The following is a 27,713-nucleotide window of genomic DNA, read 5'->3' as shown; positions in this document are numbered from 1 at the left end:
AGCGCGAGCGCGCGGCGGCCGCGGCCGCGGCTCGCGGGAAGCTGCTTGGTCCGTCGGTCATTCCGTGGGTCCGTCTGCCTGTGCGGCCTCCGCCTCCTCGGGATGGCGTGGGGCCGGGGGCCGAGCCCGGGGAGCGGCCGGCGGGCTCGGTTGGCTCCCTCAGCTCGGCCCCCAGGGGGATGGCGGAGGAGGGGAGGGGGGCGGCCCGGGGCGCCGGTGCGAGGGCTGGCTCCCCCCAGCAGGTGGCACCGGGGTCCCAGGCAGCGCGGGCGCTCCCTCCTCCGCTCCTTCCCCTCCTTCCCTCCGCCCGCCCCGGCGGGGGGGAAGGTGGGAGGGTGGCGAGTGCCTCTGACCCGGCTCCCCCAGCTCCGCCGCCGCAACCGCCGCCACCGCCGCCTCCTCCTCCCGGCCCGACCCGACCTACTGCCGCCGCCGCCGCCTCCCCGGCAGCCCATCGCCGCCCTCGCGCCGCCGCCGCCGCCTCTCGGGGAAGGAGCAGGAAAAAAGCGCCCGGCGCCTGCCCGCCCCCTTCCCAGCCCTCTGCTCCCGGGGCCAGCCCCGAGCCAGCCCCGGGCCAAGTCCGGCCCCAGCCGAAAGTTGTGGCGGAGGGCGGCGGGGCCCGGGCTCGGCGGCTTCCTCGCCTTTTCTTCGGGCCGGGGGCAAGGGGTGCGGGGCTGGGGGGCGACAGCAAAGTGGTAACTTGTCCCGGAGAAGCCTCCAGCCCCGCCCACGCCCGGGTCCGAAATCGCCCGGGGGGCCGGATTTGTTTTGTTCGTTTACATTATTCTTACAATTATCATTCCTGCTGATTCGAGAGACGGACCTTGGTCCTGCTGGCGGCTGCTGCTGCGGCCGGGTGACAAGCGCCGCCGCCCCCTCCCTCCTCTCTCTCCCCTGCCACATTCCCTTCCTCCTTCCTTCTCCCGAGCACCATGGAGTTCTCCGAGAGGAAAAGAAGCAGGAAATCCCAAAGCTTCAAACTGGTGAATCAAGGTAAGAAGAGAAGAGAGGGAAAGAGAGAGAGAAGGAGAAAGAAAGAGAGAGAGAGAGAGAGAGAGAGAGAGAGAGAGAGAGAGAGAGAGAATGAGAACGTGGGGACGGGCTAGGGGGCTTCTCTCGGGTGGGTGCCAGAGACCCGGAGAAGAGACTTTACCGGGGTGTAAACATCTCCCAGCCACCAGCGCTCTCTGAGCCCCTCTCGCCCCCTCCCTTGTCATCTCCTCACCCTCTGTTGTTATTTGTCAATGAAATTGTATATTTTCAATTCAGTAACTGTACCTTTTAAAAGGGGTTTTATTTATTTATTTTTTAAAGAACCCGCTCTAAAGCGGGGGCGTTTTGGTGGTGGTGGGGGCAACGTAGATGCTTGACGGCGAGACCGCTGTACACAAAATAAAGTTGTATTGTGAAGGGGGGGGGGGGGGGGGAAGCAGGATGTTACTGAACGTAAACAGCCCAAAAAGCGAATCAGGAAATTAACAAACAATGACACTTAGGGAGCAAAGAACCTTCTTGTGCATTCAACTACCGTGGCCAGGTTTGGGAAGTGAGGTGTTTGCTATTCGATTTTAGTGGCATTTAGAAATCTGGACTAATGATTCCTGTCCTTATGGCCAAATTTCTCCCGACCCTCCTCCTCCTGTCCCCCCCCCCCCCATCTGAAAGGTTTTGGTGTTGGGTTTTATTTTTATTTTTTTCATTTCGGAGGAAAAACAATGCCTAAGGAAGAATTGGCGCTATCTAACTTGTTGGGTTGTGTGATTGGTTTAGGAAAAGGTATTTTTAAAAGAATTATGCATCTGGTAAAAATCAGTTTTTAAAAATCCATAAATCTCTCAATAATTTAACAGGTGTATATCTCAACTGCTTGGGTTTAGGTTATTTGGAGGGGAAAGAGTAGTAGGACAGGGAAACGCTTGTCAGTTGAGGATGAATTACTTGTTAGAATCTTAATTTTTCTAATTTGGCTTAGAAAAGACTGAGAAGAATTAAAGCGAAAGGCAAAAAAAGTAAGCTGTATCTGTTAACTACCCTGTGCCTTGTTAAATTCAAAGTAGGTGATTAGTACAGTGTAATGTCACATTTATATTTTGAGGGTTCAGAACATCTTTTTTCCTTAAACCTCTTTTTTTTGAGTCAACCTTAAATTTAAACAAACACAAAAATCCAGAACCAGTTTTTCCTCTGATGTTTTGTGTGCTATTGGGGGTGGGAGCAAACTAACTGTTTTAACAATTCTAAAAAGTCATCTTGTAAGACTAATGAAAAATGGAGGGCTATTTGCAAATAACAGGGTTTTTTCTAATTAAACCCCAGCTAAGCTAAATGTTAGTGTGGAGCAAATAAAGCCTACTTTTAGCTTGTTTGAAAATTCATTTGATTATATGTCTTCTTCCCATTTAAACTGATTTAAATAGTTGAGCAAGTGGATAGAATTTTGTGAAAGGGGTTTTCAGTCACTGTGCCTATTCAAAATATTAGGTTCTTTTTTATTTTTTATAACTTGCTCAACAGAGTTGATTGCTCAGTTACTTAAACTTTTAAAAGTTTCTCCATATATAACCTGCCTTTTTTTTTGGCTTGATTCATTCAAGAATATATGTTACTTCTGTTTTTTCTAACCTTATATAACTTTCTGCTGTATCTTGAAAATGAGAGTAGTTGTATAGGTATTGGTCTGTAATGTCCAAGGCCCCCAAAAGGCATGGATATAAAAAGAAATCTACATTTAAAGCAGATATTTAGGTGATCTCAATTTGTGGGAACTATATCAAAACCACATGAGCCTCTACAGAGTGGCTAGTGAAATACTGCATTTTTAAATTGGACTGACATAGTAAGTTTATAACAAATTCTGAGTCTGATTCTTTTCTCTACTATGCAGGTGCATTTCCAGAAAATAAGCCACTACATATTAAAATGCTGTAGCTGAATGCAAAAGATAGCCTTGTGTGAAAGATGAGACCCTGGCTTCCATATTCAAATCCTACTCTATTTAAAACAACAAATTAGTATTTTTCATATGGGCTTCCTTTCAAACTGCTTATGATTCCCAGTATTTTTCAGTATTAACTGTTCAAATCAAGTGTGTGGTAGCTAAATGTTAGGAGTACTCTTAATAAGCCCTCTACAAATTTGGTTGTAAAGTTAAGTGTAAAAGACTTCTATGACTTGGGATGCAATACATTTTTCCTCTTGATTACGAATTTACTTTCTGAGCTTTAGAAAAATGTCTGGACTTTCATGTTGACATTCTTGTCAGTGAAAATTGACATAGGTCAGGCAAAGCTCTTCTCAAAAATCTGATTTGTTTTGCAGTTTCAAAAATACTAATAAATTCTTGGGTGCTGCTAGAGTTTGTATTCTATGGTTAATTTGATTTTTTAAAAATTACAATTACAAATTAAATTGTAGAATTTTAATACCATATGTAATAACACTCTAGTGTTCAATGCCTTTTTTATATCTTCCATGCCATTAGAATTCTAATTTTTGGTTATTTCTCTTCTAGATTATCACCATGAAATATATAAGGTTTCTGACTTCAGCAATGATGTTAATGGAGAGGCCAAAGAGACACAACCCATTTTTTTAGGTAGGTTCTTATGTCGATTAATTTCTAGCAAAACAGTGTGGCCATTTGCAATTAGGGGGTAAAAAAAAGATTGTGCAAGAACGGGAAATGTCTGCCATTGCTTAATGTATGACATTCTTTTCAAGACCTTTTATTTTACAGATTGCCAATATATCCCTTATTAACATTGCTAAAAGTTGTAATTTCAGACATAAATGTTTATTAGTGTCTACACACAGTGCTAATTATCACTCACTCACAGAGCCAGATGCTGACTGTGCAGTTTTGTAGCTCTGTGCTCACCCCATTTACATTGCATATTTGCTGGCATGCTTCACTGGCAATAGTTTGTGTAATTGGGGTATTACATCTTTGACATCTGGATAACAGAAATTCAATTTCCAGGAAGCTGCTATTTGTTTGGTTTTGCTTCTGCCTTGGGTGGGATAGAGGATTAATGTGCTGTCATATTGTAATGTCCCTTCACCTCTGTAGCCTGGTTGCTAATCCTGCCATGACAAAATTAAATTAAATCTACAGTTTTAAAAGTTTGAGGAAAGCAGAAGTATTATTGCCTGCCTAACTATCTCTTGATAGTACTAGTTATCACTGAGGGGCTTATCATTTTCATGTGTTTTGTATTCATTTCAAGCTAACCATTTATTGAGTTCCAGTTATGTACAAGGGTACTAACATACAGGATACACACCATGGTCCTTCTTAAAAAGCTTTCAGCCTACTAAGAAATACGTACAGAGTTGTTATATACATCATTTATAACATTGTAAGTGTGGGATAAACAAAATACTAATAGAATTCAGAAGAGGGACACATAATGTCTGTCATGGAGGTAATGACACTTGAGATGAGCCCTTGACAGAAGGGTAGGATTTCACTAAGTTGAGATAGGGGGACAGCACATTGCAGACATATAGAATGGTACAAAGAAAGGTGGGAGAAGATAGGATGATATCAAGAATAGTGTGGAGTCTAATTTGGCTAGGATAGTGTACCCTACAAAGGGGGCTAAAGTAGGATAAGGGTAGAAAGGTAGAGTAGTTCAAAGGGTGGTTCAGAATTGAGGAGGGCCATTAAATGTCATGACAAGGAGTTTGAACTTTATTTGATAGGGAGTGGAGGGTTATTGAAGGTTTTTGAGGAGGGAAGTAATTGAATAGAGCTGTGCATTAGAAAAATTAATTTGATGACAATGTGTAGGATGGATTTGAGTGGAGAAAGAACTGAGGCCAGTTTGTAAATGTGCAGAGAAGCTGAGGCTGATGGGAAAAAAAACGGGTTGGAGAGAGATTGTGGAGGTAAAATCATAAAAGAACTGGAGGATTGGTTAGTTGAAGGATGGCAGAGATGAAAAAAGATGACTGAGTTTTTGAGTCTGGGTGACTGAGAAAATTGTTTTACCTTTAGCAGAAATGGGGAAATTAGAAAAAAGAACAAGTTTTTTTTTAAATGATGGATTTGTTTTTATACTTGTAGAACTTGAACTGCTAGCTGTACATGAAATTGGAGGTGGCAAGTAGGTAGTGGGAAATGTGTGTCTTCAATTGAGGGAAGAGATCAGAACTAGAAGTTCAGAATTAGGAATTTTCTATCTAGAAGTTATAGCTGAAGCATGATAGCAAATAAGATTATGAAAAAAACAGGGGAGGGAAGGACCTAGGACAGAGGCAAAGGGAAATCTATCTTTAGGATAGAGGATAGAAGGAGAGGGAAGAGGTGCTATAGAAAGAGATGGAAGGAGAATAGCCAATGAGGTAGGTGGAGAAGCATTGAAACCAAGAAAAGAACTTTAAGAAGGAGAGGGTGGTCAATAGTGTTTTATATACTTCAGAGAGTTTTTGATCAGAAAGAACAACTGTGCTTTCCTCTTACCATCCTCATTCCCAGCTCACCTAAAGGACAAGTAGAACAAAAGCAGCATCTCTGACTGTCCTTCAAACAAGTATAGCTGCATGACGGATGGGTAGGTAGGAAAAAACATTTCCATTCTTCATTTATCATTTTTGGTACAAATATTGTACCTGAAGATCTTAAAATTATTGTATATTGACTAACAGGTAGATATTTGGTGGCTCCTAGTAATTTATATGATAATTGAGATTTTACATAATAACCTAAAGCAGTGGGGTAGTAAGTAGAATATTCCTGGGCCATCAAAGTCTGCTTTAGGCTTTGCCTCTTCTAGCTTTCATGTGCATGCAATGAATGTTCTAGCTACAACCCTAAAGGAAAAGGTTAATGCAGCATAATAAAGAAATAACATGTGGAAAGGAACAAGTAAAAAAAATACTAGAAAGTATCACCACTTGAACTGGGGAGAGAAGATGGGTAAATGACAGCAAGTGGAAATCTTTAGAGTGCATGCTAGGATGGGTTAGTAGGACTCCTGAATAGACCCAGACTAGTTGGGACTAAAGTCAGCATATATATGAGTAAACTTTCCTTTCCAAAACAACACCACAACAACTCAAGGTAAGAGAGTATAGTTCTTGCTTAGATAGCCTTTGTTTTGTGTCCACACGCACAGTTACAGAGTCATATAAACTCCCTGTATAAAAGGGTAGAGGGAATAGATCAAATCTATGTATAAAGAAGTAAGACAAGGTGGAGAGCATTTCAGTATTTCTTATATCACTAAACTGATATCAGTTATATCACATAACCTTTGTATCAAATATACAACACCATCTTTAATTGGTGCTAATACAACTGAAATAGTTTATTCTGTTAAAGGAGGCAGTATTACTATGGTGAACATAGCTATTAGCATTGGTTTACCTTTGTTAAAAGAACTAAATACCTAAGGTAAAAATTTCAACCTCAAGGAATTTCAACCAGTTCACAATAAAATGAAATTTTGTGACCTACAATCAGAATATTTTTGGATTTTAGTTTTTTCAGTACCCCTAAATTTAAACAGTTGGAATTCTTTTTTAAGTACTGCCTTATTCAGTCTTTTGAAATGAAGGACTAGCTTTTTAGTGTAAAATCAGCATTTATCATAAAAAAGGGAACATGATGTCCTTGATTTAGTTATTCTCCAAAGAAGTGGGCTTTTTTTCTGTGTACTTGGAAAATAGTAATGACACTGTCAAGTGCCTATTTATTTTGGGTATGCCAGTCTAGAGGCATATAGATTGAGGAGCATGAAGGATGCTAATGTAACCAGTATATAGAATGAAATAAAATGAAATCTCTTAAAGATGACATCACTGATTTCCTTTTTTACAACGAGAACCCATGAAGATAAAGTACATGAAAAGAAAGATGAGTTTTAGAATGTGTAATTGAAGTTATTGTTAAATAAGGCCTTTCCTGTCAAGGGCAAAAGAGTCTATGCTTTTAGTAGTATCATAGTATATTATGTGATATTTCTCAAAATCTTGCTTACTTTGAGGAAGTAAGATATGCTTCTCAAAGAATATCTTGATTTTGTGGTAGCTAGAGTAATAAAATAAAATAGTAAGGAAGAAGTGATTATAAAATTAATATTTTAAAGCATCTGTGACTAGTGTTATTGACAGTATCCACAGGTTAATTAAAAATTCTGTTGCTGATATGAAAATACATGTTTTCAGTTTATGTTTATATATTATCAAAATATAGATTTAAGTAGTATTTGCTATACAATTTACTGAGGCATGGCTTTGACACTGCTTAGCTTGGAATTCAGTGAACCCAAAAGGAGTTTATTACTAAAAGTACCAGAAAGACAGTTATAGCAGTTTTACTCAGTATTTAACTGAAACATGGACACTCAACTTAATGTTTATATGAAGTGTCCATTTATGTCAATTTGTAAGATAATATACTTCACATTGATGAGATCAAAGTTTAAAAAAAAATAAATTTGTTCCATGTTTCAGAAGTCCTCAAATTAAATATACTTTAAAAATTTGTATAAGCTATATGCAAGTTTGCATAATAAAATAATAAAATTTAAAAATTGTATAAGTTCTTTATTAGCATCTTTTGTGGAAAGAAAATTTGGTTAGTTTCTTCCTGGATCAAATAAAACATTTATTTGGCCAAGTGTTTTGATATTTTTCTTATGTTTTGAACCAATGTAATAATATTAGACCTGGGTAGTTCACTGTGTAGACTTCCAAATTGTAATGTTGTCCATGAGAATGATTTGAACACTCATGGAGAAAAGTTCTGTGAGAAAAGAGAAGTGTGAATACAAAAGAAGTAAAAAATACCTCCTGAACTTAAGAAGCTTCTAATCTAATTGGGACCTACAGGAACTCAAGTAGCAATTAAAATAATGATATATGGCAGGATTGTTCTGTTGTTTCAATTGTATCCAACTATTTATGACCCCATTTGGGTTGGATTTTTTTGTTGGGTTTTTTTTTTTTGACAAAGATCATGGAGTGGTTTGACATTTCCTTTTCCAGCTCATTTTACAAATGGGGAACTGAGGCAAACAGAATTAAGTGACTTGCCCAGAGTCACATAGCTGAGTGTCTGATCTAAGGCTAAGATTTGAACTTAGGTAAAGGAATCTTCCTGACTTCAGGCCCTGCACTGCATCCAGTGTATCACCTAGCTTTTCCTGTGGCAAAGCATTCTGTGATTAATTAAGTAGTACAGGTAAATGCCCAAATGAGTAATGTGGGTATTAAGTTCTTTAGCAATTCAGAAAAAGGAAAGCAAAGTGATCTTATGGACTTCAAAGGAGAGGTGAGATCCAAAGTAGAACTTGAAAGATAGAACAGGGTGGCCATTAGTTGGGGATGACTAAACAAGTTGTGGCATACGATTGTGACAGAATATTATTGTGATATAAGAAATGATGAGCAGGATGGTTTCAGGAAAACCTGGGAAGACTTATATGAACTGATGCAAAGTGAAGTGAGACCAGGAAAACAATGAACATAGTAACAGCAGTATTGAAAGGATGATCAACTGTGAAAGACTTAGCTGTTCTGATCAAGACAGTGATCCAGAACAATTCCATAGGACCCATGATGAAAAATGCTGCTCAGCTCCAGAGAAAGAACTGATGAAATTTGGAGTGCAAATTGAAGCATACTTACTTTATTTTTCCTGGGGTTTTTTGTGTGTGTGTTTTGTTTTGCAACATGGCTAAGATGGAAATATGTTTTGCACAACTTCACATGTATAATCGATATATTACTCTTTCAAAAAGTATAGGAGGGAGAGAACTTTGAACTCAAAATTAAAAAAAAATAAATGTTAAAACATTTAAAAAACATAATTAGGAAATAATGAAATAAATATATTTAAAAATTAATAAAAGAAAGATGGATCAAATTTGGATAAGCATAGAGAAGGGTGGTGGGGGAAGGATATGGTAGTAAGAGCATAGGTAGAAGCACAGGGGCCATGAACATGAGAAGTAGAATTATATAGTGGAGAGACTTGGGTTTGAATTCTGTCTATGATACTTCCTAATTCTATGAACTATGGATAAGACACTTAACTTCTCTAGGTCTCAGTTTTCTCATCTGTAACGTGGAGATAAAAATAACTGGTTAATTAATATTACTACCTCATAGTTCTGTTGTAAGTACCAAATGAGATAATGTGTATAAAAGTTCTTTGTAAGGCTTAAGGACCTATATTAATTTTAAGTGTTAGTATTATGTTGTAACCTAGTGGCAAGGAAGAGAGATTCAGATTAAGTAGCAAAGAATGCTGAAACAGGTCTCTGGATATTTTAATGAGCCAACTAATACTGCTTGGAACAGTAATGTAAACTTTAAATAGCATGTGTTCTTACACAGAATTTTGGTTTAGATGTTTGATGCTAAGCTAATATAGTAAACAGCCTAGGGTCTTGAAATTGTACTTAACTGCTCTAACATTTGAAAACATTTTGATTATTTATGTGACATTCAAGTCAGATGACAGATTTATAGAATGGTTTTAGGGACAATTAGAAAATTATTTTTTGAATCAAATTTTAGAGATTCTCTTGAGGAAACAAGGTTTTTGTTTAGTGATCAAGAGAAGCACCAAATGTTGCTATGTTAACCAAAGTACTTACATGAAAACTAAAAAAATTGATGGTGGGTGGATTGTGACTAACCCACAATATTAATATAAAGTTAAGACTTAATAGCCATACTTTCTCTTTTCACTCTCCTGTTTTCTTTTAGCTACCATTTCCTTTCTTTTAATGAATAAGGTATCTATTCTTCATTTTCTCTACTTCTTTACTAATCACTTTTTACTTTATTAAATTTAGTTTTGTACATTTATACATACATTCTTTCTTTTCCCTTCTCACTCTGATGACCCTAGTTTGTTACACTCTTGTAATCTTTTACCTAGATTTTAATAATAACCTCCAAACTGTTCTCTCATCATCTAGACTTTTTCCTAGCTTACTCTTCTTTCATACTATTGTAAGATTTAGGTTTAATCTCCTTAAAATACTAAATTATTCTCCTGGTCAAAAATTCCCTGGTCATTTGCTTTCTATTAATCTGTGGGATAAAACCTGGACTCCTTTTCCTGGTCTTTAAGACCCTGTACTTTCTGCCTTACCAGTCTTATCTTTTTTTTTCTTTAATTAATTAATTAATTAATTAATTTTTAGTTTTCAACATTCACTTCCATAAGTTTTTTTTTATAAGCAATTGGGGTTAAGTAACCTGCTCAAGGTTACATGGCCAGTTATTTCTGGGTGTGGTGCTAAGTGTCTGAGCCCAGATTTGATCTCCAGGTCATCCCGACACTAGAGCCGGTGCTCTTACTCACTGAGCCACCTGGCCACCCCTTACTTCCATAAGTTTTCAATTTTCTCCACCTCCCTCCCTTACCCACTCCCTAAGATGGCATGCAATCTGATATAGGTTCTCCACATATATTCTTATTAAACATATTTTCACATTAGTCATGTTGTATTGAAGAAGTAGAATGAATGGGAGGAACGATGAGAAAGAAAACTAAACTAAACTACACAGAAAAAGAGAGAAAATAGTATGCTTCACTCTACATTCAGACTCCATCGTTATTCCTCTGGATGTGGACAACATTTTCCATCATGAGTCCTTTGGAGTTTTAGGTCCTTGCATTGCTGAGAAGAGCTAAGTCTATAAAAGTCATCATCTCACAATGTGGCTGTTACTATGTACAGTGTTCTCCTGGTTTTGCTCACTTCTCTCAGCATCAGTTCATATAAGTCTTTCCAGATTCTTCTGAAGACCACCTGCTCATCATTTCTTATAGCACAGTAGTATTCCATTACATTCATATACCACAACTTGTTCAGTCATTCGCCAACTGATGGGCATCCTCTCAGTTTTTAGTTCTTGGCCACCACAAAAAGAGCTGCTATAAATATTTTTGTACATTCGGGTCCTTTTCCCATTTTTATGATCTCTTTGGGATACAGACCTAGATGTGGTATTGCTAGACTAAAGAGTGTGCAGAGTTTTACAGCCCTTTGTGCATAGTTGCAAATTGCTCTTCAGAATGGTTGGAATTCACAACACCACCAACAATGCATTAGTGTTTCAGTTTTCCTACATCTTCTCCAGCATTTATAATTTTCCTGTTTTGTCATGTTAACCAGCCTGATAGGTGTAAGGTTTACCAGTCTTATCTTTAACTATTTCCTCATGAAAACCTTTTCCCATAGTCAGAGGGTAGTATACCAGATGAGAACAAATGCAAACAGGTCCTGTGAACACACCTTGCCCTTTCTTACCTCCATGTCTATTCTCAACTTATTTAATCCTATTGATTTGATAAGTATTTTTAGTGTCTTCTGTGTTCTAGGCATTGTGTTAGTTTCTAGGGACAAAGAAAAAAAATTGTCTATGTCTTCAAAGAGCTTATATTCTATTATGTGAGCCAGGCGAGGAACAACATGTATAAACAAAGTCAATAAAAAATAGTCACTGTATGTTTGGAGGACACATATCAATATAAAAGGTAGTTTGTTAACAATAGAATGGGGGTTCCTTAGGACACTGTGGAAGGGAAAGATAGAGTAGAAAAGGGAAATTGTGAGGATGAGACTGGAAGACATAGGTATGAGAGTAGAAAACAGTGACCAAGGATGGGAGCTTTGGTTTGGCAGCTCACTGTTTGGAATCAGAGTACTCTGAATGAAATGAGGTGGTGGTATATTTCTATGCTTTCCTAGTAACAATGGTATTGTTGATCTGATTTCTTCTCCTGCCTCCACCTTTCTTTCTTACCTTTGAACATTCATCCTAGTCCTCAGAACCAGCTCAAATATTACGTACTTCAGAAAGATCTTAATTCTAACCAGAAGTTATTTTTTCTTCTTCTGAATTCCTATAGCTCATCTCTTATTCATGCAGCACTTGCTATGTTGCAGTGTGTGTGTGTGTGTGTGTGTGTGTGTGTGTGTGTGTGTGTGTATCTTCTCCAACTAGATTTTTTTTATTTTTTGTTTTTTGGAAGGCAATTGGGGTTAAGTGACTTGCCCAAGGTCACACGGCTAGTTTTTGTATTAAGTGTCTGAGGCCAGATTTGAACTCAGGACCTCCACCTAGCCACCCCTACAACTAGATTTTAAGTTGCTAGAGGGCAAAAATTTAGGTTTCTGATTCTTGGTGTAATCATTCTCTTCTGCCCGCAGTTTGTTATACATGATTGGTGCTCAAATATCTGTTGAATGAATAAATAATCTAGTTATAAATTCATTGTTATCTCTATACAAACAGACTATTGAGATTTTGGAAACTTTAGTCAAATAAATTATATTGTGTTTTGTTTAAGAAATCTTTTTGATCATCTAAATCAGAGTAGAAATTTGTTGGCCTGAGAGATTTGCCCAGAAATGGAACAGATTAAAAACAGTTTTTATCAAAGGGGATATGAAGGACATAAACTCTGAAGAATCAGAAATGAAAAAGTGCATGACCAGTACTTATTTAATGTCTATACATTTTAAAACATTATCGACTTTTAAAGTAGTGCTTAAGATAATATTTACCTGACTTATAAACTGTTTTTGACATTGTCTTATACTCACTTGGCCTCTGAAGGACAAGTTTTTCTAACTTAACTAGAGTAAAGGATATAAAAAGCATACTAAAGAATATTTAGAGAATTTCATGCTTATAAGCAAAATATGGTTCACATGGGAATATAGATTTCTTTCACTGAAGAGAATATTATAATCATATTTAAAATAACATGAAATTACAACAATGGGATAGGCATCTCATAGTAAAACATGCAGAAAATATGGAAAGTATCTTATTTGTTGAGGGAAAGATTAACTGATTAGTGTCTCTTTCTTCTTCTTTCACACTCCTAGTCAACTAGAATGTATGGTTCAAATTAGTTCTAAATTTAACAGAATGAAATAGGCCATTTTGTAACACCACCCACTGGTTTTTTGACAGGTCTAAACTCCACAAGCAGTGACCTGACATGAAAATTTGCTTTGCCTGTTTATATATTTAATTGGATGCTTACAGTTAGGATACAATTGTGTGTTTTTTCACTCATCAGAAGTATCTCTTTTCTTCATTTCTTCACTTTTGGTGACAATTATTTTTTATTGTTTTTTTTTAAAGCAATCGGGGTTAAGTAACTTGCTCAAGGTTACACAGCCAGTTATTTCTGGGTGTGGTGCTGAGTGTCTGAGCCTGGATTTGATCCAGGTCATCCCAACACTGGAGCCGGTGCTCTTACTCTCTGAGCCACCTGGCCGCCCCTTGACAATTATTTTTTATTAAGAGTTGACCCAAAGTATAATATACCATGTTATAACATTAGGCCAGGCTAGTTTACAGTTAGAACATGGTTTTAGTTCAACAAACATTTATCATCTACTATATTCAGAACACACTGTGTTGAGTGAAACAGTCTAGGTAAGATACAATCCCTCTCATTTTGGGATTTATAGTCTTGAGTCCAGGTTGTAACTTCAAATTTCATGTGAGTCTTTTAGGTTTGGACAGAAATGCTCTATTCTTTTCTACAGATTACACTTCTGCTTTCAGTCAGTTGTCTTTCAGGTACATAAAAGGGGGGACCAAGAGAATGAATATAAAAGATTAGTTACAATTCTTCACCATTACTAGCAGAAGAGATCAAAGGGTGTATTTCTGTTGATGGTGGGTAGTAATTACTATACAAAGACTCATATATTATGGTATATTAGATTTTAAAATTATAAAGATCAGATTCTTATTCAATATTCCTAATAATCAACACCCTTATAAATTGGTTTTCTTAGAATTACATATTATCCTTTTGCAAATTTGTGGAAATACAGTGTAAAGAATTTTAATTCTAGTGTTTTACAATATTTTATACTTGAAAATCAGACTTTGCATTTGAAGGTTAATGTAGAAAAGTAATTATACTATCTGGTAACCAAATGTGTGATAAGACATTTGTCTCTGTAATTAACAGCAAGGAACTTTTATAGTTTCATAAAATCAAATGCTACATACAGTATTCTGTGTGCATTTGTTTGGAAGAGATGTCCAAACCAGAAATGTTTATGGATGATATAAAGTTATGCTGAAATGTAATGCAGGTGTCTGTGCATCTTATAGCATTTCTCATTGTTGAAATGGAAGCCAGAAGATTAATAACTTTACTTTGTCATGATAAAATAAGTAATGTGTTCTTGGAACAGTGGTACAGTACATAAGTTACTCAGTAATTCCAAGAATTTATTCTGTTCCAGGAATAATATCTTTAACAATTTATTTTTACAGAAAAAGTTGATCTAACATAATAGTCCATGAAGTTGCTTGTATGTTTAATGGAATTATATCTCAAATGTGTCTTTATACCTCCACATAAATGGGAAAGTAACGAAAATACAAGGTTAAGGCACAAACTTAAACCTAAAAAAGTCAAGAGATGCAAATGTTAAGGTTCTTTTGGTAACATTAACTCATTCATATTGCTCATATATAATGTTTTCAATTACTAGTGGGACTTTAATGTGTAACTGAGTATGCATTGTGTGAAATAAAAGTGAGTAAATGTTATAAGGATGCATTTTTTTTTAGTAGTTTTGTACTTAAATTTTAACCTGATTTTACTTTAACATCAATATAGCCTAGTTTATAGAACCTTCAAGTAGGAGTTCTGTTCACCTTCCAGAGTTTCTTTATCTTGAACCAAGTGTCTAACTTTTCTCATTTGTTGGATTGGAGAAATACTATCTGCCTTCTCCCCTTTTTGGAGGATTAATTAGAAAATTATGCTGTAGACTCTACAGACTTTTCTCAGGATAATGGAGTAGTATTAAGGCACATGTGGTCTTAAGGAGCAGTCTACCTATATTGGGGGAAAGGAAGATTTTATTTGTAGTTTATGTAGAAGTGTGTTTCTCCTCTACCTCACTGATAGTTTTTAGTTGTCTCTAGTATATTTCTTCACCCCTGCTTTTTCCCCTTATTTTCTTAAAGCATATCTTTTTATTGATACCTTTTGTCTTTATGTTGAAGTCATTTCTGGAAAAAACTCCCCTTCACCTCCCTTCCTATTGAAACTTTTATTCTAAAAAAGAAACAATCAAAAACAGAAGAAATACTTTTTACAAATGACAGTGTATACAACATTCTTCCCTGTCATTCCTTGTCCCTCTGCCCTGCTGAGAGAGGTGTTTTATTTTCTGTTCTCTGGGACCAAGACTGGCTTTTCAGTTACTAAGAGTTTGACTTCCTTTTTGTGATTTTTCATTTATGTTGTTGTCATTGTATAGTTTGTCCTTTTGATTCTGCTCATTTTGCTTTGTGCTGGTTTATACAAACCTTTCCATATTTCTTCAAACTTATCATATTTTCCCTTTCTTGCAGCACAATAATGTTCTATTACATTTATACAACCTACTTTCAGCCAGCCATTCCCCAACTGATGGGTTCTCACTTTGTTTCCAATTCTTTCCTACCACAAAGTACCGTTGTGCCTCATACCTTCTTGTGCAGTTTTCACTGTATTTGCTGTCTCACTCCTAGTATTTCTAGATTTATTGAAAATGTAATCACATGCTATCAATTCCTGATGACACTCACAGTTAGGAAAGTTCTTTTGGCTTCTTGGAAGGAAGGCATTGTATAAAGAGACATTACTTCTATAGTCATCATCATTAATGTTTATATTGATGATGCAGTTGTTATATGTGTATACATTTAATTGCTTTGGTTTTTTTCATCCAGCATTAAATGAATATCCACTATATTAAGATTTAATACTGTTCTTTCATACATTACCACTAATACAGATACTTAAACACTTCATTACAGAAAGGAGAATTTACACTTCTTTGTTGTTGATATTATTTTGAAGAAAATTTTCTGTACAGCCAATTTAATAGGGAAGTAGCATATCAAGTCATATTGAGTTGTCTCTTACCAACATAAAATGATAAAATTATATTTTTTGTTAAATGAAAACCTATTAAATACTACAAGAATACTGCAAAGATAGTCGACAATATCTTTAATTCACTGCTATCAGTAATTTTTCTATATCATCAGTTCTTTCAAACATTTTTTTCTACACGTTTCTATGAAATATTAGGGTAAGTTCTATTTCTTTTTTTTCCTGGCCTTTAATTACAAACTTTGTAGGTCTAAAAGTAATCACATGGTTTCTACCATAGGGTGAAATGTATATACTTTGTTAGCATGGAAATATAAATCGTGTTCATTTTAACAGATAATTATAAACTTGCTAGTCTAGCTAAAACATTGAAAACAGTTCTATATTCCTATTAGAAGAATAATTACATACAGAATTCTTCTTAGGAAAGGTTTTATATTTGGAGCAATCAAATAATTTTTATTTGTATTATTATAAAGAAAGTTTAGAATAAATTATTTCAGTGTTTTTTCATTGTATCTTGACATAGCTATGGTTATACTAATACTTGTAGATACCTACTACATGCAATAATATCTTCCTGAGAACTATGTATTTTATTTAATTAGTCTAGCAGAACTCTTAGATTTCTATGCAGTGTAAATAGGGACCCTATACAAAATTTTGGTACTCAGCCATTTTAGAAAGGGTTGTTCCATTCAGCAGAGAAGCCTTCTTAGGTGAAAAGAGCTGTGCCAGCCTTTGGGTCCCCTTTCCCTCTCCATATTCAGTTCTACCTTCCACATTGGGTTCATAAGGACGGCTGTTTTTGATTTGAAGAAGCAGACTAGGTTCCACAACACCCACCTCTTCTTTTTTTATTTCCCCACCAACAGGTTTCTCGTCTTTCCAGCTTAATTGTAGCGTAAGGCAATATATCTGTTCACCTAGATTGTAAGATCTTGGAGGTCAGGGACCTTATCTTGCATTTCTTTATATTTCCTGGAGTATCTGGCACTATGCTTTGCACATAGCTCAGTATTTCTTAAGGAAATGAAAGAACTATCCAGTTATTCTTTAAATCATTTGAAGTAAGGCTTAAAATACAAGCATGTTATACCACTTAACTACATTTGATTGTTTAATTTTTTCTTAGATGTAATTTTTCTACCACCAACAAAGAGCTCCCAACAGGTTCCAATCTTATATGCTTCTGGATATCCCATACTATACAGTTTTTGAGTAAACCAATCAAGTGACTCACACTAGCTCTTCCACCATCTTTATATGCCAGTCTAATGCTATTCAAATCCTTTCACTGCTGCGTTATGAGCCCCAGACTCATGTCACTTGTAAACATGCCTGTTATATCTGAGGCTAGCTGGTTGAGACCCTGATAACATCTGCATACTAATCTGGGTTTGAAGTAAAGGTGCCAACCCCAGCTTTGTTGTTTAGAGCAGTGTTTCCACTCATATCCCACATAACTTTTCCCTTACTCTCTTTAGTTAAGTGAAGAAATTCTGTATTTATGACAAGATCTACTATGAACACTTTCCTCACTTTACTGGTGTTTTTTCCCATCTTTAAAATTTAAAACTCTAGAGCCCAGGACATTTAGTTGGACATCTAATGACAAACTTAAGAAAAACCCTGGACTGCAGTTAAATGGGAGGGACAGGAAAGGATGGGGAATATTTGTATGAAAAAGAATTAGAATATTGGGGAGTCCATTTTTCCCTCTAACCCAGCCATATCTTCATCTTCTAGTTCTTTAATTCTGTGTAACAAACACTAAGTACCTTCTGTGTACAGGTACCTAATACTAAATCTTAGGGAAGATACAAACTTTCACTAAGAAAGTTTGAGGAACATACAAAGATAACTATGACAATGGATCACAAAATAAATGGCATCTGTCTAGAATTTTAAGGCTTACCTATGCTCTTTTTTTTTTAAAGCAATCAGGGTTAAGTAACTTGCTCAAGGTTACATGGCCAGTTATTTCTGGGTGTTTTGCTAAGTGTCTGAGCCCGGATTTGATCCCCAGGTCATCCTGACACTGGAGCCAGTGCTCTTACTCGCTGTGCTACCTGGCTGCCCCTTACTTATGCTCTTAAAGTACATTATCTCATTTGATCCTCACAACAAATCTGGGAGGGAGTAATAGGATTATAGATATTAGAATTATTTTGGAAGTAAAGAAACTGAGGCTTAGTTTAAATAACTGTTCGTGGTCATATAGCTAGTCATTGCTAGAGAAAAGGTTGTAAACCGAGGTCTTCTTGATTCAGAGTGACATACTTTTTTCCATGGCACCAAATAGTCTCTCTAACTATAACTTTAATGGATCTGTGATCTCACTCCATTAGGCACTCTTCAGCAATGTAGATTGTTAACCATCCATGCCTTACCATTCTGTGCAACTCTTGTTCATATCTTCACATAATTCCACCTCAGGGTCCATGTAACATGCGGTGGGCCTTCTTGAAGTTCACTTGATATTGTTTCATTATTAGCTTATGCAAAATATTATACAAGAGATACAAAAAGAATGATATGATGTTTAATGAGAAAAGTGTCATTGATTGGAAATATTAGGGAAAGCTTCACAGAGGAAGTTTCAATCGAGTGTTGTTTAAAAAAATGAATAGAAATCTAATAAGTGGAGCAGTGGTGTTGAGCATGATATTGTAGGTATGGGAAACATTGTGAACAGAAACATGAAGGTGGGAAACCATTACGTCTGTGCAAGGGTCAGTGAGTAATCCAGTTTTTCTGGAATGTAGTAAATGAAGGAGGGTAGTATGACTAGAATTTTGTACATATGGAACAAAAACTGAAAAGATTCAATGTTCAGTTTTAAGTCAGAGTTTGTGAATGGTCTCTATATTATAGACATACCTTAGAGATTTTTTGGTTTTGGCTCCTGACCACTGCAATAAAGTGAACATCATGGTAAAGTGAATCACACTAATTTTTTCATTTCCTAATGCACATGAAAGTCATGTTTAGATTATATTGTAGTCTATTAATTGTGAAGTAGAATTATGTCTAAAATAACAATGAATATACCTTAATTTAAAAATACTTTGTTGCTAAAAAATGCTAACCATTATTTGAACCTTCAGCAAGTTATAATCTTTTTTGCTGATGGAGGGTCTTGCCTTGATGTTGATAACTGCTGACTGATCAGAATGGTGGTTGTTGAAGGTTGTGTGACTGTAGTGTTTCTTAAAATAAGACAACAATGAAGTTTGCCACATTGATTGATTCTTCCTTTCATGAAAAATTTCTCAATAGCATGCAATGCTGTTTGATAGCATTTTACCCACAGTAGAACTTCTTTTAAAATTGGGAGTCAATCCTCCCAAACCCTGCTGTTGTTGTATCAACTAGGTTTATGTAATATTCTTCCATTTTTGTGTGTCTTAGGGAATAAGGAGACCCAAGGAAAAGGAGAGATGGGGAAATGACTGATTAGTGGAGCAGTCAGAACACACACAAAATTTATCAATTAAGTTTGCCATCTTATGTGGGTGTGGTTTGTGGCACCCTGAAACAATTATAATAGTAAAACATCTCACCATAAAAGATAGAACAATAATGAAAATGTTTGAAATATTATGAAAATTACCAAAATATGATACACAGACATGATATGAGCACATGTTGTTGGAAAAATGGCACCAATAAATTTGCTCAATGTAGGGTTGCCACAAAACTTCAATATGTAAAAAATAAAACAAAGCCAAAGTATCCATGAAGCACAGTTAAGCAAAGTGCAATAAAATAAGGTATGACTGTACTTGAGGAACTTTTTACATGGCTAGAAAGTTAGGATACCTGGGGCGGCCAGGTAGCACAGCAAGTAAGAGCACCGGCTCCAGTGTTGAGAACACCTGGAGATCGAATCCCGGGCTCAGACACTTAGCACCCACCCAGAAACACCTGGCCGTGTAACCTTGAGCAAGTTACTTAACCCCAATTGCTTAGGGGTGGCCAGGTGGCTCAGCGAGTAAGAGCACCGGCTCCAGTGTCGGGATGACTTGGATCAAACCCGGGCTCAGATACTCAGCACCACACCCAGAAATAATAACTGGCCGTGTAACCTTGAGCAAGTTACTTAACCCCAATTGCTTTAAAAAAAAAAAAAGAAAGTTAGGATACTGTCAGATCATGCAAGACCTTGAATGCCAGACTGTGGAATTTGAACTTTACTTAGGAAGCATTGGAGAACAGGTGAAGGATTTTAAATAGAATAGTAATATGATCACACCTTTGCATTAGAGACATTAATCTGGTAGTTGTGTTAAGGATTGATAGGAAAGGGGGAAGAATGGAACTGAAAAGACAAATTGGGAGTGTATTGCATCATACATAGGGGGTATAGGGAGGGTCTGTACTAGGGTAGTGGCACTGAAATTAGTCAGGGAGAGGGAATAGATGTAAGCAATGTTGTAGATGTAAAATCAGTTCTACTTAGTAATTATATAAGAGGTGTGGGAGAGGGAAGTGTAAAAGATCTTATACCAGAGTTTCACATCTGGAAAATTGAATGAATGAACATAGAAATTGTGAAGTTTTTGAGGGGAAAATCTTTAGACCATCTATTTATTTTGAGTAAGAGAAGATGATAGGTCTTTTTGTATTTGAAACATTTTTGGTATGATATAAAAAAGGTACAAATGGCACAAAGATGGAAAGGAAGAACAATTAAGCAAATTTTATCCTCCCTAGATTGATGTAAAAAGTAATCAGGAGGGGCGGCCAGGTAGCACAGCAAGTAAGAGCACCGGCTCCAGAATCGGGATGACCAGGGATCGAATCCGGGCTCAGACACTTAGCACCCATCCAGAAACACCTGGCTGTGTAACCTTGAGCAAGTTACTTAACCCCAATTGCTTTAAAAAAAAAAGAAGTAATCAGGAATCATTAGGAATTTTGAAGATGATAGTGATGTGATGAAAGTTTTCTAAAAGTTTCAAGTGAAAATGTCCTGGAAAGCACATAAATTCACATGTAATATTATTGGTAGATGTGATTTCTGTAATGACTATGTATTATTCCCTATGTCCTAGTTAGTAAAACACAGAATCTTTTACCACTACCACAACAAAAAAACTATTAGCAGCAACCGCTGGATTAAAGTCCTGGGGACAACATAGTTCTATCTATTCCTCCAATTACAAAATTAAGCCTCTTAATACATCCCCAGTTTTGTTGTGAATGAATTCTTTTAGGCCTTCTGCCTTCTCTTTAAACTTCCTTTACATTTCTTCCAATTAACTGAAATTTGGTCTTCCATCCACGATTCTACATGCCTCAAGTTGTGTGCAATGAAAGTCTTACTTTTTCCTACTTGCTCAAAGTAACAGACACAGGAGTTGTTGTGATTCCTTATTAACCCCCTGCAGCTTCTAGACTATTGTTTAACCTTCATTACCCCAAACAGCTTCTTTTTAAAAAATTATTATGAACTTGACAAAGTTAACAAAGACCAACATTTTTTAACCAAAGAACAGAAAAAGAGTATTGTATATAACACCATGAATCTCTCTTAGGGCATATTTTACTTAAAAAATGTTAAATTTAACATAGTTCTAACATTGCTCCACTTGCCTGTGCCCCCTTATGAGCTTCCTTCTGTTGTTTTATGTGTATTTTTCAAATACTTCATTGGTTCTCTCTCTCTCTCTCTCTCTCTCTCTCTCTCTCTCTCTCTCTCTCTTTCTCTCTCTCTCTGTCTTTCTCACTAATTATCTTCTTTCTTCTCCCCATGATCCCTCTTCCCTCCCTCCCAAAAATGTCCTGCCTTATAACAAATAAGCTTAGGCAAGCAAAACAAATTCATAGGTTGGCTGTGCCTGGACCATGCCATTCTTCACTTCTGTCTCATGATTTCAGAAATGCCAATGGACAGGAAGGAGGATTCATCATCAATTTTCTAGGGTTGTGTGACTGATCATTGAAATGGTGATAGTTCTGAAGTTTTTCTCATTTGTTTTTCTTTACCACATCATAGTCATTGTGTACGTTGTTTTCCTAGTTCTGCTTCCTTTGCTCTGCTTCACTTTATGCAAGTCCTCCCAAGTTTCTTTGATCTGCACCTTTCTTTATTTCTTATGGTACAGTAATATTCATTTATATTCATATATAGTAATTTGTTCAATCATTCTTAAATTGTTAGGTACCCACTTTGTTTCTAGTTCTTTTCTATAACAAAAAAATGCTATTATGAATATTTCTGTGCATATGTGCCTCTCCTCTTCTCTTTGGAGCATATGCATAGTAGTGGTTTTGCTGGGTCAAATGGTATAGAGTTTTGTAACTTTGGGAATATTGTTCCAAATAGCTTTCTAGGTTGGTTGAACTAATTCATAGCTCCATCATTAGTACATTAATGAGTTTGTCCTTCCATAGCTTCTCTAACAATTGTCATTTTCCTTTTTGGTCATCTTTGCCAATCAGATGGTATGAAGTAGAAACTTATTTTAAATTCCATTTCTCTTTAAAAAAAACAATGATTTATAGTATTTTTTCATATTGTTGTTAGTATGCATTTCTTCTTTTGAGAACTGACAGATTACATTTTTATCTGTTCCTCTTTCAGTTTCCTAGTATTTTGGGTATCAGCCCTTATTAGAGAAATTTGCTACAAAGATCATTTCTCAGTTAACTGTTTCCTTCTAATTCAAACTGCATGGATTTTGGGCGGGGGGCAGAAGTTTTTTCCATTTTATGTATTCAGAATTGTCCATTTTATTACCCTTTAATCCCTTGTTTGATCAAGAAATCTTCCTCTATCTGTAGTTGTGAAAGACTTCTTCTCTGTTGCTCTAATTTGTTAATACTATGGCGTTGTGTATATATATATACACACATATATATATATATGTCATTTTTAGTTTTGGAAGTTTTTGTGACTTATGGTATGAAGTATCAGTCTAAGCCTAAGTTCTCCCAGTTTTACCCTTGCATTTATTGAATGTTATTCTTATCTATGTTGTTTACTTAATCAGTTCCACTAATCACATTTACAGTTTTTATTTTTATCACTACTGAATGCTTCTTACAAAATCTATCCTTGTCATTTTTATTTGCTAATGTCAGTAACATTCCCAAATCCTTCTCAGTCACTTCTGAATTTGGTTTGCACTTCCTTTTCTCAGTCAGCGAGCATTTGAGTCTACTTTGTGCCAGACACTGTGCATGGTAAGAGGGACATAAAGACAAAATTGAAACAATCCTTATCTTCAAGGCACTTGTATTCTATCAGAGGAGACAATGCACAGATCTATATAAATATATGCAAATTAAATACAAGATAATTTATTGGAGGCAATACTTTCTTTTACGAGTAATAGAAATGTAGGAGGTGGTATATGAGTTGAGCTTTGAAGGAAACTAGGGATTCTGAGATGTACAGGTGAGGATCAGGTCCACTGTAGGCCAGGGAAATAATCTATGCACAGACAGAGGGAAGAGGTAGGGGTATTTGAGGAAGAACAAGAAAGTCCATTTGACTGGATCATAGTGGATGTGAAGGGATATAAGCACATAAAAGTGAATTGGAGTCTACTTTATCAGCTTCTCCTGTCTTCATTGATTCCATACCTAACCTCAAAGTTATGGTCTGAATTTTAGTTATGCTATCCAATCTCAGCTAGGCTCTTGCTAGGAGGTTGTTAGGTGGTACAGTGGATAGAATGCTGGATCTGGTATCAGGAAGGCCTGAATTCAAAATCGGCTTCAGACTTATTAATTATGTGACTCTGTGGAAGCCTGTAGTCAGGGAGACCTGAGTTCAAATCAGTCCTCAGGCACTATCTGTGTGACCCTGGACAAATCACCTAATCTCTGTCTTTTTCAGTTTCCTCAACTGTTAAATGTGGATAATAATAGCACCTACCTCCTAGGGTTGTTGTAAGGATCAAATGAGATATTTGAAAAGTGCTTAGTCAAGTGCCTAATACATAGACACTTAATGAATGCTTCTTTCCTTCCTTACTGCCTGCCTATCTGCACTAGGGTAGGCCTTTTGTGGCTCCTTAATTGGTTACTCATCCCACTACCTGCAGAAGTTACTCTATATTTTCTCTTCTTTTCCCAAAACCTCCATCACTTCCCCCTTCCTGGTCCCTTCTCTCAGTTGAGAACCTTGCTTCTTATCTTACTGAGAAAATTGATGGGGGCGGCTAGGTGGCTCAGTGAATAGAACACCGGCTCTGGAGTCAGAAGGACCTGAGTTCAAATCTGGCCTCAGACACTTAACACACACACACAAACCCAAGTAGCTGTGTGACCTTGGGCAAGTCACTTAACCCCAGTTGCCCTACCCTCTCCCCTCCAAAAAAGCAAAAAAAAAAAATGATGTCATGTGATTTGAACTCCTTCATCCCTTTCTTTTCATCTCAAAACCCCCTTGACATATTCCTCCACTCGCTTTACCTTTCCTCCATTCTCTGAAAGAGAGGTGGCCCTTCTTGTGATAGCCAATATATATGCTTAGTCCCAGCCCTTAGCATCTTTTCTAACAAAATTGCAATCTCAACCATTTCTTCTCTCTTTGGGAATCTTGCATCTCTCTTTGTTTACTGATTCTTTCCCTATTGCCTTCAAACATGCCCAAGTCCCCATTATCCTTAAAAACCCTGCATTACACCCAACCCTTCCCTTAAATTATTTTATTACAGTATATCAATCCTTTCTTTTTCAGCCAAACTTCTTTTTTTAATTAATTTACCCCAATTATATTTTAAAACAATTTTAAAAAATCTTCTTAAAGCTTTTTTGAGTTTCAATTTCTCTCCTTCCCTTATCCTTTATACATGTAGAGTCGTACAGAACATATTTCTGCATTAGCTATGTTGCAAAAGAAAACACAGTAAAAAAACAAGAAAAATAAAGAAAGTAAAGAAAAAGTATGCTTCAGTCATCATTCAGACTCCATCAGTTCTTTCTCTGGAGATGGATAGCATCTTTCATCATGAGTTCTTTGAAATTGTTTTAGATTATTGTTTTGATGATATTAGCTAAGTCATTCACAGTTCTTCATTGAACATTACTGCTGTTTTTATATACAATGTTCTGCTGGTTCTACTCATTTCACTTTGCATCAGGTTATGTAAGTCTTTCCAAGTTTTTCTGTGAGCATCCTGCTCATCATTTTTTTTTTTTTTTGGCTTTTTGGAGGGCAGTTGGGGTTAAGTAACTTGCCCAAGGTTACATGGCTAGTTTTTTTGTGTGGGTGTTAAATGTCTAAGGCCGGAACCAAACTCCGCTCCTCCTGACTCTGGGGCCAGTGCTTTACTCACTGCTCCACACAGCTGCCCCTATGCTCATCATTTCTTATAGCACAGTAATATTCCATGACGGTCACATACAACAACTTGTATAGCCATCTCCCAATTTATGGACCTCCCTTCAGTTTCTAATTCCTTGCTACCACTAAAAGAGGTGCTATAAATATTTTTGTACATATAGGTCTTTTTTTCCCTCTTTGGGACACAGATATAGTAGTGGTATTGTTTGGTCAAAGGGTATGCATGATTTTATAGACCTTTGGGCATAGTTTCAAATTTCAGCCATACTTCTTGGAGAGAATTGTCAACACTTGCTGCCTCTACTTCCTGTCTTCTCCCTTGCTCCACAACCCTTTATGGTCTATTTTCTGACCTCATCACTCAACCTGAAACAGCTCTTCGATATTTCCAAAGGCCTCTTACTTGCTAAATCTGATGGTCTTTTCTCAGTTCTCATCTTCCTAACTGACCTGCTGAATTTTGAGTTTTCTTGACAGCACTTTTTTTTTCTGGACTTCTCACCCATCTGTCTCCTTTGCTGGTTAATCAGCTATATTAAATTCTTTATCCTTGATAAAGCACAAGGTTATGTCCAAGGTCTTCTTCCATCTTTAAATGGAAGTAACCTTATCAGCTTCCATTGGTTAAATCTTTATTCTCTTTGCATGTGATTCCCACATCTATATATTTAGCCCCTGTTTCTCCCCTGAACTTCAGTCCAACATCATCCCTTCCCCTTGTACGTTTCCAACTGGATATCCTAGAAGCATCTCAAGCTCAACATGTCTAAAACCGAACTATTACCATCCTTCTTCTTCTTATCTCCCTGCTTCCCAAATTATCCACTCTACTGAAGAAACTTAACTATTTCTGTTGAAGATACCATCATCCTTCCAGTCTCTCAGGTTTGAAATCTTGGCATTATCCTCTACTTCTTCACTTTCCTGAACCATACATATTCAATCTATTATTAGTTCTTGATGTTTCAGCCTTTACAGCCTCTTGCTCATCTGACCACCTTCTTACCACTTACATAGCTACCACCTTAGATAAGGCCTTCATCACTTTTTTGCTGTATCATTGCAACAATTTCCTAATTAGTCTCCCTGCCTCAAGTCTCTTGCCATTCCAGTCCATCCTTACACACTGCTGCTAAAGTGAATTCCTTATTTACAAATCTTACCATGACATTCCTCTGCTCAGTGAACTGAAGTGGTCTAGGAAAAATATAACCTGCTCTGTTTACTTTTTGAAGCTCATCTCAATCTGATCTTAACTTACTTTTCTAGCCTCACTGAATATTCCTCTACCATACTCTGCGATCTAGCTGAATTGTCTTTTTCTCTATTGTTCATATACCACATCCATATTTCTCATCAAAATGCCTTTACCCTTTTACCTCAAATTATCATCTTTTCTTCCCCTTCCTTTTTATAGCCAAACTCTTAAAATAGTAGCCTATACTTTCTGTTGAAGTTTTTTTATTTATCAGATGAATTCTTATTTATCTTATTCGTTATTGCTTGCTGTGTGGTTAGTTTCTTCAACACTAATGAAACTGCTTGTTCAGAAATCATCAGTGGAACCCTAATTGACAAGTACATTGAGCATCAATCCTCATTCTGTTGACTACACTGCATTTGATACTGTTGACTGTTAGCTCTTACCCTTTCATTCCTGTAATCATATATGTAACCTTTTGGTACAGAACTATTTCCCAAGGTCCACCAAGGGAAATAGTTAAAACCTACTTGAAACCTAATTCAATTTAGTTCGTTCTTATAGGAACCTGTATAACTTTAAGCTTCACAAACATCTGCAGATACCTCCTCATTTTTCTTACCTTGGCCCTTTAAAATTATCTTCCTGTTAATCTTTAAATAAGAAATTTTGTCTTTGCTTTTTTTTTTTTAAGCATCCAGCAAGTCCCAGTGATTGGTTGCAAGTAATGTAAAGCAAAACAAATGAAGACATGGGGCAGCTAGGTGGCACAGTGAATAGAGCACTGGCTCTGGAGTCAGGAGGACCTGAGTTCAAATGCAGCCTCAGACAGTTAACACTTTCTAGCTCTATAACCTTGGGAAAGTCACTTAACCCTAATTGCCCTGCCTTTCCTCCTCCAAAAAGACAAAAAAAAAATGAAGAAATTGGTCAAGTTGGAATTTGTATGCTATGACTCATACTTGTCCACTATTTCTTTGCCAGTAGACAAGAAGGATGCTTTACCCTTATGTTCATTGAAGTCATGATTGATCATTTCATTGATCAGAGTTCTGAAAGTCTTTCAATGTTGTTTTTGTTTATACAATTGTGTTCAGTGTGTACATTGTTTTCTTAATTCTTCTTACTCTTTTGTGCATCTTTGTTTATGTATTATCAAGTTTCTCTGAATCTTTCATATTCTTCATTTCTTATATGCAGCAATTATTGTTATATCCATTTGCCACAATTCCTTTGGTCATTTCTTTCATGATGGGCACCCATCTTTTATTCTGTCTCTTTGCTATCACAATAAATTATTTTTAAAATTC

General features: G+C 36.7%; 2 protein-coding genes across 5 annotated transcripts in view; one reads left to right on the top strand and one right to left on the bottom strand.

Moving 5' to 3' along the window:
* The window catches only part of PRPF18 (pre-mRNA processing factor 18), a 533,171-nt gene that overhangs the window by 147,532 nt on the left and 357,926 nt on the right, over nucleotides 1-27,713 (bottom strand). The window lies entirely within an intron of this gene.
* LOC138175848 (BEN domain-containing protein 7-like) overlaps nucleotides 583-27,713 on the top strand; it is a 136,594-nt gene continuing 109,463 nt past the window's right edge. For 2 of the 4 annotated variants that reach the window (XM_069106425.1, XM_069106423.1), the window contains exons 1-2: nucleotides 583-993; nucleotides 3,512-3,595. In XM_069106425.1, the coding sequence (XP_068962526.1) occupies nucleotides 933-993; nucleotides 3,512-3,595 (145 nt within the window). In that variant the 5' untranslated portion in view covers nucleotides 583-932. Of the gene's footprint in view, nucleotides 994-3,511; nucleotides 3,596-5,479; nucleotides 5,560-27,713 lie in introns of all 4 variants that reach the window. The other 2 variants (XM_069106426.1, XM_069106427.1) reach the window with 2 other exon arrangements.

This window comes from Petaurus breviceps, unplaced genomic scaffold (genome assembly GCF_028583685.1).
Source record: "Petaurus breviceps papuanus isolate PSGF00001 unplaced genomic scaffold, PetGlider_PUasm1.0 79, whole genome shotgun sequence".
Taxonomy (NCBI): domain Eukaryota; kingdom Metazoa; phylum Chordata; class Mammalia; order Diprotodontia; family Petauridae; genus Petaurus; species Petaurus breviceps.
The sequence above is the reverse complement of the archived record's forward strand: the minus strand, read 5'-3'. Positions and strand labels throughout refer to the sequence as shown.